General features: G+C 45.7%; 1 protein-coding gene across 3 annotated transcripts in view; it reads left to right on the top strand.

Annotated features, from left to right (window-relative positions):
* Positions 1-12,361, top strand: part of poe (E3 ubiquitin-protein ligase-like protein poe) — a 590,397-nt gene extending 578,036 nt beyond the window's left edge. For all 3 annotated transcript variants that reach the window (XM_055063706.1, XM_055063707.1, XM_055063708.1), the window contains 2 exons: positions 8,386-8,545; positions 12,248-12,361. In XM_055063706.1, the coding sequence (XP_054919681.1) occupies positions 8,386-8,545; positions 12,248-12,312 (225 nt within the window). In that variant the 3' untranslated portion in view covers positions 12,313-12,361. The remainder of the gene's footprint in view (positions 1-8,385; positions 8,546-12,247) is intronic.
* Positions 12,362-13,494: the final 1,133 nt, after the last annotated feature.

Raw genomic sequence — 13,494 nt, forward strand, 5'->3', positions numbered from 1 at the left:
TTTCTTCAAGACGTCGTTGTTCGATGGCCGGTTCCATGGCGTCAAGAAGAAACTTGGTAGACGTATATAGTTGTGATGTGGTATCACGTCCGTAGTCACGAACTTGTAGGAACAGAAGGCCCACAAAGAATTGCCATTTATAAACAGATGACTGCGTTGATGTCGCGGCTACCATCGTCGAGCCTATATGCCTGATAGCGCTAGTACAGTCTCTTCTTCTTCCACCGCGGGGCTTTATGAGTACTGTCCACCACAATATGATATGTTTCCAGCCACTAGAGCCCATGTAAACAAGAAAAGAAAATGTGCTAGGCGCGTGCGATTGAGAACAGTATATAGCTACCCGCCGCGGCAGCTTCAGTGCAATACTCACCCACCTGTCTTGCATGAAAACGCCGGTGCGCACTCAGTTTCTCATTTCGGTACCAGCAAATCTTTTCCGGCGCCAGTGCATGTGGCATTCACAGCTACCACAGCCAAGCCAATCGTATTGCAATGAGCATCTTCGCCTATCAATTTCACAGCACATGATGCATGATGCCAAAATGAACCGCCGTTCCCTGCTGCAGACTGTGATCGCATAAGTTTTTCGACTACTAGATCCTATGTGAACAAGAAAAGGCGCGAGGCGCGCACGATCGAGAACAGTATATAGCCGCCCGTCTCACATGAAAGCGCCGGCGTGCGCTCAGTTTTTCATTTCGGTACCAGCAAAGCTTCTCTCCGGAGTCGTAACATGCGGCATTCACAGCTAGCACCTATTGCGATAAGCATCTTCACCTATCTGTTCTACAGCGCGTGGTGTGTAGTGCCATTGGTAGCATCCGCACGTTTTTAGTAGGCGATAGTCCAAATGCGCCACTGTTCCCTGCTGTAGGCAGAGCGATGTGGGCATCACGTTTCGCTTTGGCGGCATTCGACGTCGCCCACCAGCTCGATTTCATTTCAGTTTCCCCTCTACCTCCTAATAAAACGCCACGCAATAGGTAAACAAAAAAATGAGTCTCGGGCTGCCGAAGCATCACCAGCTCAACACGCGTCGGCGTCTCATCGGGTCGCAACAATTCGTGCGGCGCTTCACATTACGTAGATGTCAACAATAGTTGAGTCTCAAATTCTTTTAGTTATTCGGATCGTACGTTTTCCCGGCTAGTACGTTTCTCTTGGTTTTCTCCAAAACGAATAAACGAGGTTCTGCTGTATTAGACTAAGCCGATCTTGCAAAAGCTCCTCCCATTGATGAGCCGTCTTCCCACTATGACCCGAAAGAACAAGGCGAAAGAGCAACCAGATTTGCGCACTTGAAGAGCTACGACAGCCAAGAAATATAGCAACAAGGAAAACAACTCAAACTACTAGTGCCACCTACCAATTCAAATAAAAACTTAAAGTTATAGTTTTATCTTCTACGATATGGCGCTACCTGTTTCTGTGTGGCTCTGTATGTCCCTCTGCGCACTTGAGGCAGCTGTCACTTGTGGTTGCAGGTGGAACGTATGTGGCCCAGTGACTGACAAAGGGTTAATCCATGTGCATTTGTAACTGGGAGTTTGTCATTATAATTGTTCATTGTCGTTGTTTGACACTGTTTATATAAAGTGTTGTTGCTCATGGAAATTTTTCGGCTGCCTGCATCCACTCGTATTTCTTTCATTCATTATTTCATGTTCCCTTTTGACGACTTTAACAGTATGGCCTCTGTCACTCAGCGAGGTTTTTGTCAATACCAAAGCAATTTTATTTTCATTAGTTTTAACGTAAGTTGTTTCCCTCTTCAAACAATCCTGGTACACTTAAACCTCAGTACAACAAACTTCATTATAACAAAATCCTCGATAACGAAGCACGTTTATCCACCATTTCAATGTAATGAAATTTCACTGCTGCTGCAAAGGAAGACTGAGGCAATAAATTGAAATTACTGGGGGTGCCAGAGGTCAAATGATTGAATTGCATGCAGTTGTTTTTAAACGCACCTTTCAAATTGCATGCAACAGAGAGCAGCCACCAAAGCAGAGCAGCGTCTTCGTCAGCACGTAATTCAGCTGGTTGTGGCCTCCAAGATGTGTGCCAGATCTCTGAGGCTATAAGCTGGCAATCAGAGGCACTATCAGAGGCACTAGGAGGCACTTATATCATGTACATATATCATGTACATATAGTATATCATATTGACGAGTGTATTCTATGCAGACGACGACGACGATGGGAGCACTAACGGACTCCGCCTAGTGGGTCAGAGCGAGATTGAGTGATGACGAAGAAGACGTTTCTCTGCTCTGTTTGTTTTTGAACAGATTGTCCTGTTGTTCGTGAAGAACGTCTCCCTGTGTTCTGTCCGCGTTGTACCGCGACACTGGTGGAGGTGCGGGATACTGATCGCGTCTGATGCGTCGGAGTCCTTCTGGGAGTCGTTCATCTAGCCCGAACGCACTGTCACCAGTTACGACACCCGTGCATCGCTTTATTCGTCGACTGCTAGGCCTTGCCCCGGAGTTCTCCGCTCTTCAACCACCTCTCTCCAGGAGCTCCTCACATCTCGCAATGGCCGAAACCAGTCCACCACAAGCACCCCAAACCAGTCGGTTTCCCAATCCACAACAGGTAACCGTTCTGCATCCGCTGGTTCCCGATCGCTATCGCGGTGCAGTCTTCGAAGACATTGAAGACTGGCTGGACGAGTATGAACGCGTCGCACAGATTAATCAGTGGACTGAGCAGCAAAAGCTCTCCCACGTCTATTTCGCCCTTGACGACAGTGGCCGTACTTGGTTCGAGAACCGCGAGGGTAGCCTCTTGAGCTGGCATGACTTTCAGCAGAGGATCACGGAAACTTTTGCGAGTGCCAACCGACGCGACCGCGCCCAGCAAATGATAGAGCTACGCGTGCAACAACCTAATGAGTCGGTCACAATGTTCGCCGAGGACACGGCCCGCCTCTTTCGTAGAGCCGACCCGAACATGACCGAAGATAGGAAGTTGCACTACCTCATGCAAGGTGTAAAAGAGCAGTTGTTCGCGGGGCTTGTGCGCAATCCGCCAGTCACTGTCGCTGAGTTTATCAAAGAGGCTACGGCTTTCGAGCGGGCCCTTCATCAAAGATGCAGGCAATACGATCGACTGTCCACCAGTACTACAATCAATGCCGCCGCAGTGACTGCCGAGTATCAGAACTCCTTGCGTGAGTTGGTCAGAGAGCTCATCAGAGAGGAAATTCAAAAGATCATGACACCGACACTAGATAGACCCGTCGCGTCAATCGCTGAAGTGGTGCGTCTTGGTCACCGCCGCAAAACGACGCTACGGGACGGCCACAACTTCGGAGAACTGACGTATGGCGCACTGTCAATAGGCGTCCACTCTGTTTTCACTGCGGAGGCGCCGGCCATATTCCGCATCATTGCTGGCATCGTGACACATCATTTCGCCCTCTTCGTCCGTGGTCCTATGGTTGACGTGCAAATTGCTACGCCGCGATGACGCTGCTTTTCAGGGACCCCCAATAGCGCACCCGAATGACGAATCCGTGCCCAATGATCGGTCCGATTTCGGCCATCGGTCGCGCTCTCCAACCCCTCCACGTCAGATGGCTTCATCTACTGGATGTACTTTTGCGGAGCTCCGAGGACGAAGGTCGCCCAGCCCCCGTCGGGGAAACTGAAGGCGGCGACCTGTGGGGGCAAGGTTGTAGGCCCGCCGCAAGACACTAAAAAGCCCCCAACATTCTCGCTGCAGAACGACGTGAAGCTGATAAACATTGAAGAAATTGTGAGCGCCGACATTGATGTTTTCGTGGATGGGCAGCCGGTGACACCGTTAGTCGACACTGGTGCCGACTTCTCTATAATGAGTCAGGAACTCGTCCTCCGCCTGAAGAAAGTAAAGCCGCCATGGACAGGACCTGACATAAGGACGGCAGGCGGCCAATTACTGATGCCTACTGGAAGATGTACTGCTAGAGTTAACATCGGGGATTCTTCTTTTGTGGCCGCTTTCATCGTCCTTCCTGTAGGCTGCAAAGATTTTATTATTGGAATGGACTTCCTAAAAGAATATGGCGCCGTAATTAACATCCCGTACCGCATGGTGACGTTTTATAAGAGCTCCGGTTTAGTCCATTGCTTATCGCCGCAACACAACTAATTTCGTCTAACAGAAGACGACGTCGTCATCCCCCCTCGATCGTGTGCCCTTGTTTCGGTAGCATGTGACATACCGTTCCGTTGCGAAGGAGTTGCCAACCAAATAACCACGTTGTTGTTTACTCACGGTATCTCGGTCGTACGAGGAATCGTGAATGTCACCGACGGGCGCACAAAACTGTTGCTAACAAATTTTAGCACAGAGCCACGGCACCTTCCCAAGGGCACGGCTGTGGCTTATTTTGACGCCGTTGCTGATGTACATGGCTGCTGTTCACTACTCGAAGAAGCGCCTACGCAAGACCCAGCTCCTGTACTTGACGTTAGCATTACTTTGTCGCAGCACGAATGAGAGCGCCTTCTTACGCTATTGGCCAAGTTCAACGACTGCTTTGCGTCGACATCCAGCATCGGTCGGATGCCTCAAACAAAGCACCGAATAATTACAGAGGATACGGCAAGACCAATTCACCAAAATCCATATCGTGTGGCTCCTAGAGAATGTGAAGCCATACAACAACAAGTGACAAAAATGCTTGAAGATAATGTGATCCAACCATCAACGAGTCCCTGGGCATCTCCTGTAGTTCTGGTCAAGAAAAAAGACCCGCGGTTGCTCAGTGGCTATGCTGTTGGGCTTCTGAGCACGAGGTCACGGGATCGAGTCCCGGCCGCGGCAGCCGCATTTTGATGGGGGCGAAATGCGAAAACACCCGTGTACTTAGATTTAGGTGCACGTTAAAGAACCCCAGGTGGTCGAAATTTCCAGAGTCCTCCACTATGGCGTGCCTCATAATCAGAAAGTGGTTTTGGCACGTTAAACCCTATAATTTAATTAATTTTTAAGAAAAAAGACTGCAGCTTGCGTTTCTGTGTGGACTACCGAAAGCTAAATACGGTGACAAAGAAAGACGTATACCTGCTTCCCCGTATAGATGATTCACTCGACAGGCTTCGACAGGCATGTTACTTCTCTTCAATGGACTTAAAAAGCGGATATTGGCAAATCGGAGAGATTGTGAAAAAACTGCTTTCGTGACGCCAGACAGCCTATACGAATTTAAAGTCTTGCCTTTCGGCTTGTGTTCTGCCCTTGCTACGTTCCAACGCCTCATGGATACTGTACTTTCGGGTCTGAAGTGGAAAACCTGCTTAGTGTATCTCGACGACATCATCGTGTTCTCCGCAACGTTTGAAGAACACCTCGAACGGCTTGAAGCGGTTCTGCAGTCCATACGGGCCGCCGGCCTCACCCTGAAGCCCCAGAAGTGGCACTTTGCCTTCGTGGAACTGCAGTTTCTCGGTCACGTCGTCAGCCACGCAGGTGTCCGGCCGGATCCTGAAAAAATTGCAGCCGTCGCACAGTTTCCCGTACCATCCGATAAAAAGGCTGTCAGGCGCTTCCTCGGCCTCTGTGCCTATTACCGGCGGTTTATTGCAGACTTTGCGCGCATTGCGTCGCCGTTAACTCGCCTGACGAGAGACGACGTTGCTTTTGTATGGGGCGACGAAGAGCAAGGTGCATTCAACGACTTGCGGCAACGTCTCCAGACACCTCCAGTGCTTGCTCACTTTGATGAGACCGCTCCTACATTGCTCCACACTGATGCCAGCAATGTTGGCTTGGGAGCTGTTCTTGTGCAGCGGCAAGACGACACAGAAAGAGTGCTTGCCTATGCAAGTAGAACACTCTCACGTACAGAGGCTAATTAATTACTCCACAACTGAGAAAGAATGCGTCGCCGTGGTATGGGCGGTTATGAAATTTCGCCCATATTTGTATGGCCGCCACTTCACAGTTATCAGCGACCACCGTTCACTATGTTGGTTGACAAACCTTAAAGATCCTTCTGGACGACTGGCGCGTTGGAGCCTAAGGCTGCAAGAGTTTGACATGACTGTCACGTACAAGTCAGGGAAACGACATACGGATGCTGACTGCTTGTCTCGATCGCCGATAGAGTCACCTGCTCCGCCGGAAGAAGAAGACTCAGCATTTCTTTGTGTTATGGACACATCCACCATCGTGCAACAACAACGGAACAACCCTGAGTTGCTTGAACTAATCAATTACTTGGAGGGAAGATCTGCGAAACCACCTAGAGTTTTCGCAAGAGGACTGTTGTCGTTTTGTTTACAGGCCAAGGTCCTTTACAAAAAAACTTTTCTTCGACTGGGTCCCCCTATCTGCTTGTCATTCCTGCAGCTCTTCGTGCGGAAGTACTTCAAGCTTGCCACAACGAGGTGACTTCTGGTCACTTAGGCTACACGCGAACATTAGCCAGAGTGCAGCAAAGGTCCTACTGGCCGAGACTTACCACCGCCGTGAAACATCACGTTCGCACTTGTCTCGACTGCCAGAGGTGCAAGTCGCCTCCAACGAAACCACCTGGTCTCCTACAACCCGTCCAGGTCCCTCGAAGACCATTTGATCAAATTGGAATGGATATTTTGGGCCCACTTCCTACTTCTACTGCAGGCAATCGCTTTGTTATCGTCGCAACTGACTATCTCACACGTTACGCTGAAACAAAGGCAATCCAGAGCAGCACAGCAGCCGAGGTAGCGCGCTTTTTCATTGAGCATGTGGTGTTGCGACACGGCACGCCAACTGTCGTAATAACAGACCAAGGAACCGCATTTACGGCTGCACTTTTAGATCACGTCTTGCTATTAAGTGGAACGGCCCATCGAAAGTCAACCGCCTACCATCCACAAACCAATGGGTTAACAGAGCGCCTAAACAAAACCATTGAAGACATGCTATCAATGTACGTGGATGTCGAACATAAAAATTGGGACGACATCCTACCGTATATCACCTTTGCATATAACACGGCGAAACAAGAGACGACGCGCATGACTCCGTTCACCCTTGTTCACGGACGAGATGTACGAACGATGCTGGATGCGATGCTTCCACACGACTTTGACGACACTGATACGGACGCCGATGTGTTTACGCAACGCGCAGAAGAAGCTCGGCAGCTTGCGCGCTTGCGGATCTGCCAGCAGCAAGACTACGACGCAGGCCGCTACGATCTTCACCGTAGAATAGTTACCTATGAAGTCGGCGACAGAGTATGGGTTTGGACACCCATATGAAAACGAGGCCTCTCCGAGAAACTGTTAAGGCGATACTTCGGACCATATCGGGTATTGCGGCGACTCAGTGATGTCACTTACAAGGTCGTTCCTGATAATCCCAACTGTTCGCGGCGCCGCACACACCGTCGTGAACTTGTGCACGTTGTCCACATGAAGCCGTATGTGACCGAATAACTATGCTAGCGGCCTTTACTTCCGCAAGTGACATTTCTTGTCTAGCATCGGGACGATGCTCTCGTAGGGAGGGACAAATGACGCGTGTATTCTATGCAGACGACGACGACGATGGGAGCACTAACGGACTCCGCCTAGTGGGTCAGAGTGAGATTGAGTGATGACGAAGAAGACATGTCTCTGCTCTGTTCGTTTTTGAACAGATTGTCCTCTTGTTCGTGAAGGACGTCTCCCTGTGTTCTGTCCGCATTGTACCGCGACAATATCATATCATATCATATATATTATATCATATACATATCATATATGTACATATTATATCGGCACATCGTATCATGCACTCTACGTAGCATGGCTCTTTATTCCACACATGCTGTGAGTGCATGCTATGATTTTGGAAAGGGTTTGTCACAATTCAGTGCTTGGTGTTAGAAAATGTCTTGTGCACTATTAGGATGTATAATGGATGTTTAACAAATGTTTATAGTAAAACATTCTTAAGCTGTACCTGATGGAGACAAAAAATCGTGCATGGTATCGAATAATACAACAAAACACAATATTGCAGCTCGTGCCTACTTGCCACCAAAAATAAGAAAAAAAAAAACAAGTTTTACAACCTAGAGTGAATGACTGCTAAGCAGCAGCATGCATGAAAAGAATCGTACATGTCTGCTTAGTGCGCATTTCTCCAGACACCATCACTGTTGTGTCTCTGCCTCAGCTGATAGGCATGGGCATGGTTTCGCTCAGGTGCTTCACTGTCATGCAGTTATCACTGTAATTACTGTCATTGATGTAAATTAATGTTTGTCGAAATATTCACCTCCTGTTACCTATGGTTGCTCCTGATGTGGTAAAAATCATTCTAAATGTTGACAGAGTGTTGTTGCTGAAGTTGTTCTATCAACCCTTGTTTAATATGTCATTAAACATTTACATGATTTATTCACATTTCCAGAGGGTGTCCTGTAGCAATGATGATGGCTGGTCAGTGGCATTGGCAGATTATATCCGCCACAATGACCAGCAGCACCTAGAACTTGGGGACAAGCTGCTGAGGAATTTTGAAGAACAAGTGCTGACGTGCCAGTCATTCATGGAATATTGTGATGTCATGGGTGAGAACTAGAGGCATTTTTGTCAACACCACTTGCTCCATATTGATGTAGCAGGTGGCATGTTTGTCTGATGGGCTAAAGTATTATGGTGAAGCTTTTCTTAACTGCACGACATACATGCAGTATTAAGCAGATAAAAGCTCTCTGTCAGGCCACTTACATGTTCCATTTCATAAGCCATCTTGGCAGAGTGAAATCACCTATAGAGTTGCATGGGCTGACTGCTGTGCTGGCTTATGCAGCTACAGCACTTCACTGTGCAAGAGTAATTGCTTACCAACATTCTTTATAAGAGCACCTCACCAGGATTGGGTATTGCAAACAAACAAGTGTGATGCTTAGGTAATGCACTAACGATTGCATTGCAAAGAATTACGACAATGTCTGTAACAAGAACAGCTGAAAATTCTAATGAAAGCTTGCACACCCTACTCCTCAGATCAGCCATTCTTCCAGCCAGTAAAGATGGTGGATGTCGTAGCTCTCACCTCCATGTTGCATGTGCTACCTGCAGTGTACAAATAGCCAGCAGCAATGCGAACTTGAGTACACCTATGAAACGCAGAATGCACAAAACCACCACCGGAAACGCACCACACAGCAAGAAAGAAAGGGGGAGATGGGATTGTCTTGACATATACGTCTTGTGGTCTGTCGACTCGGAGATGGGAAAAGGCAGTGGAGGAATATCGATTGCGAGTGCTGGTCAGTGCAATGTGAGAGAGCCACTTTTGCAGCGCAGGTAGCTCACCTTTTTGTGCCATCACATTGAAACATTTTATTTGCTTCTATCTCCACTATTACCAAACCCTTTTAAAAAATTGTCCTGATAGAATGCTGACTGGATGTCACTTTCCAACTTCCAGTCTCTAACAAAAATTTCCTACAGGCTATGGTGAGGGGCCCTCTAACACTTTGAGGGTCGATTTTTTTCGCCATATGCGACCGCCCAGGGTCGATTTTTTTATTGCAGATTCCAATTCTTCTTAGGGACTTATTTCGAAAAAAATTGACAGCAATTTTTCTATGGTGACCATAAAGTGAGAAAAAAATATTTTGCGTTGGTATATATGTACTCTTCATTCATAAATAACAACAATAAAAAATGAAATAAACTTAGAAGAATTAAAATTTTGATGCATTTTTATACACATAGTTCAAGGGCTTGAAAATGCGCACACAAGAATATTCCGCAAGACACAAATGTTCCTGCTCTTACACTAATATGTAAATCCATAGCGTAATCGAACTGCGTAGGTGTGCGCACTCAAGAAAACTGTGTGGTTGTATGCCCGTCAAAAAAGCAAAACATGTGACAAACTTCCGCTAATCTTCATCTTATCGCCAACCAGAGGCAATTAGTTTTCGCGAGTGTCAAAAAAAAAATGCAGCAGAAAAGCATGCACGGCAGTATCCGTCCTATGTGCACCCCTGTGAACACTAAATGAGCCAGAGACAGGCGGTCGCCCTTTGAGCGATTAGTAACGAGATAGCCATCAGTTTTGCGAGCACAAGAAGCCAAAACCGCCCACGGAACAAAAGACAAACCGCCGCCCACAAGCGGCAGTTTGGCTTTTGGCACGCCCGCGAGCGGTAGTATATAGACGGGCGGGAGCAAACTAGCTCTAAAACAAACCATGCAACGAAAACCAAGAGAGGGTGGGGCACGAAAAAAATTCCCTGTATTCCCACATAGTGGCAGCACATGACAGAAAAGAAAAAGTTAGGAAATTGGTGCGCTTTTTAAACGTACAGACGGCGCCGTAAATATACGGCATCGACCATTTTCGGACTTGTTAACGGCGCCGTATGTTTACGTCATTGACCCTCAAAGGGTTAAGTTTATAATTTTGCACGGTATTAGTTCACTGGTAGTTGTTTTCACAAGAGCAGTAATTTGAAATGTTCATCATGGTTCACTGAGAGAAAAAGGACAATAGTTTACATACACATAAGGATCAGCAGACTGGTCATGTGCCACTGTCATGGGCCATTTAAGCCCTCATTTTGATTTCCCTCATGTCAACAAGGGGATATAGTCATATTTGCCTATTCGCGATTGGCATCTTTAAAGAGAATTCATTAGGAATCCAGATAATGATTACAAGGTTGAAAAGTAATGTTTTATTTCATGTAGAGAAGTGTGACTATTATAGTGCAAATGTGAGGTCTCTGATGCTTCGGAGCAGTGACTTCATTTTCAGGCAGCACACAAGCCTTTGGCACACTGATGTAAAGGCCCTTCATTACGTCCCACCACATGTGCCACTCAGTTCACCTGTGTCCAACTTCTAGCACACCCATCATCCACTGTTTGCATTTTCATTTCTTCATTTGGCATATAAAACTGCAGAATTTTTTTTTATTATTTTAATGTTAATTCAGTTTATGGTATATTTACTAAATGTGAGCAAACTGCACACAACAAATTTTGACCAGCTGTGTAGCCATATAGCATATGCAATAACAGAGGTGTAGCAAATTATTACCATGCCATAATGTTGGCTGTGTATGCCTTGCCAGTTGCAAATTCTTGCCTTTGCTGTTGTCTACCTCTTTCGTCCACATGCCAAGTGTATGCTTGTGTAAAGCTGCAACTAGAACCAGCTAGCACAGCAACATGTTTAAGCCACTTTCTGCCTACTGCAGTTGTGCTTGCAGCTGCAACATCATCTCTCATTTGCATGCATTTAGTATTTAATGTAAAATTTTATTCTAGTGCCAGCATATTCAGTCGGAATGCTGAAACAGTAATGTGTGTGGCAACCATCCCTCAGAGCACTTGTAGCTGTATACAGGTCTTCACTGTTTGCCACGAAACCACAATCTTTTACTGACATCATTGTTCAGGCTAGTGAGGTAGCCATGACGTAAGGGCTTACATGGAATAAGGTGTGTGGGCCATTGGTTTTCGAATAAAGTATTAGGCTGACAGTTTTTCGCTCATGAACTTCATCAGCTTAAATTTTTCACTTGGACCAAATTGGCTGCTAGTGGCTACCTTACCTATATTATTTGTGATGTACAGTGGACTTCCAATAATTCGACCCTGACAGGAACGACGAAAATGAAAAAATTATCCGGCAGGTCGAATTGAACAAGATGCAGAAAAAAACTCCAAAACATACCGATGATTAATTTGGCAGTATTTTCCTGATTATAACATGCCCCCAAATGAAATGCATGCCCACTTACCATGTGTTCAAAGTAGGAAACTAACATAGAAATTTCATTAAAGCTCGTAAACAAAGAAGAAATCTAACGTGCGCCCAATTATTTAGCAAGAAAAATGGGCAAGGGTCTAATATGTCTTGCACTCGGGTTGCCGGTTTCCTAACTTCAACTTTGCCGCCATATATTGGTGTTCTGTGGTAAAGCAAAGTTTGGGCCCAATGAAATACATGGGCGCAGGCTGGGACCTTCGGCCGGGGTGGGATTAACTGAAAAATTGAATTAACTGGAGTCGAATGAACAGAAGTTTACTGTATTTGTATTGTTAGATCTTTAGCTTTGATAGTAAACAGCATGGCTTCAAGGCTATTTCAACTGGTGTTTGAATTGAACTAAGAGAATTGTAGTTTCTTGTTCTTTTAACCATGTTTTGTTTTATCTTGGTTGTAGTTTCTTGCTGTTGAAGTGTTTGTGTTCTGTGTTGGCAGAAAGACGTCATTTGACTTATGTTTTCCTCTTTTTGTTTTCCAGGTCTTCTGTGTGAAATTCCCAACCCAGATGCCTTCCTGCTAGAATCACTTCAGCTAAGGGTCTGATTCAAGTTTTATTATTGAAGGACTATTTAAATAAAGATGCTTGCTTGAACTTCCCGCTGCCTCATGTTCCAGACTGCTTTGCTTCTCATGGTGCTTGCTGTCTGATATATCTGCACATTTAGTCATTCTCCACATGTCAGCTTTCCAGTGAAGTTTTGCAGTGTAATGAAAGGTAGAGAGTTAAGCATGTTGGTAGTTCATGTTTAAAGTAAGAACAAGAAACAGGGCCAAATGAAAAAAGACACACACAGTGCCGACTTCAGCGCCGTGTATGTCTTTCTTCGTTTGTCCCTGTTTCTCGCGCTGTTCTTATTTTATGTAATGTTAGTTACTGAACAGAAAGTCTAGGCAGTGTATTAGACTGGATCACACTGTCCTTATAAGTATACTAACCCTAAAGAAACCAAAGGGAATAAACTGGTTCTGGTCCACAAATGCATGACACTTAATAAAGCAGAACATTGATAGCAACAGTTGCTCCCTGGTGGGCACTATACCCTTTTGTATAGCATTCTTTAAAAAAAGAAAAAGTAATAATTTCAGTAACATGCACTTTAGTATGCAAAATGGGAAGCTGTGGAAGTCAAAATTTGCTTCCCAGATTTATTTATGAGCAGCGTTATCTTCTGCAATTATGCAAGGTGCAGCTGCTATCAGGCTAGCAGTGAGTGTCTGGCATGCTTGTAAGAGCACATGGTGTTCTAAGCATACTGCTTACAAGGTGAAATACCTTAAAGCTTGTAGGAGACTGCCAGAGCTTAGTTCACTCAGAAAATGCTGAAAGCAGCTAAATTAATACAAAGTGAAAGAAGTGCCACAGCATTGTGGCTAGGTGGCATAGCCAATGCTGAGCCAAATTGTGCACGAGTCTGAAATTTCTCATTACATTTTAAAATGATTGCACACGTTGAAATAGAAAAGTATTGCCAATGTCTATAATATAATCTCTCTGCTGCTCATGATGAATTGCAATGATGGTGAGTGCTCAAACATAGAACATAGTACATAGATCACCTTTCTAGAAGTTGACCTACCAGGACCACGTCTGCATTGGACAAGCTTTTTGCAACATTCTAGTTCCAAGTTCTTGCCTTGAACCATATTTTTCATTTTACATGTAAAAAAATACTCAAGGTTATTTTGCAAGCAAAAACATCTAAGAATTCCTCGCCCTACTTTCAA

This window comes from Dermacentor andersoni, chromosome 1 (assembly GCF_023375885.2).
Source record: "Dermacentor andersoni chromosome 1, qqDerAnde1_hic_scaffold, whole genome shotgun sequence".
NCBI classification, from domain to species: Eukaryota; Metazoa; Arthropoda; class Arachnida; order Ixodida; family Ixodidae; genus Dermacentor; species Dermacentor andersoni.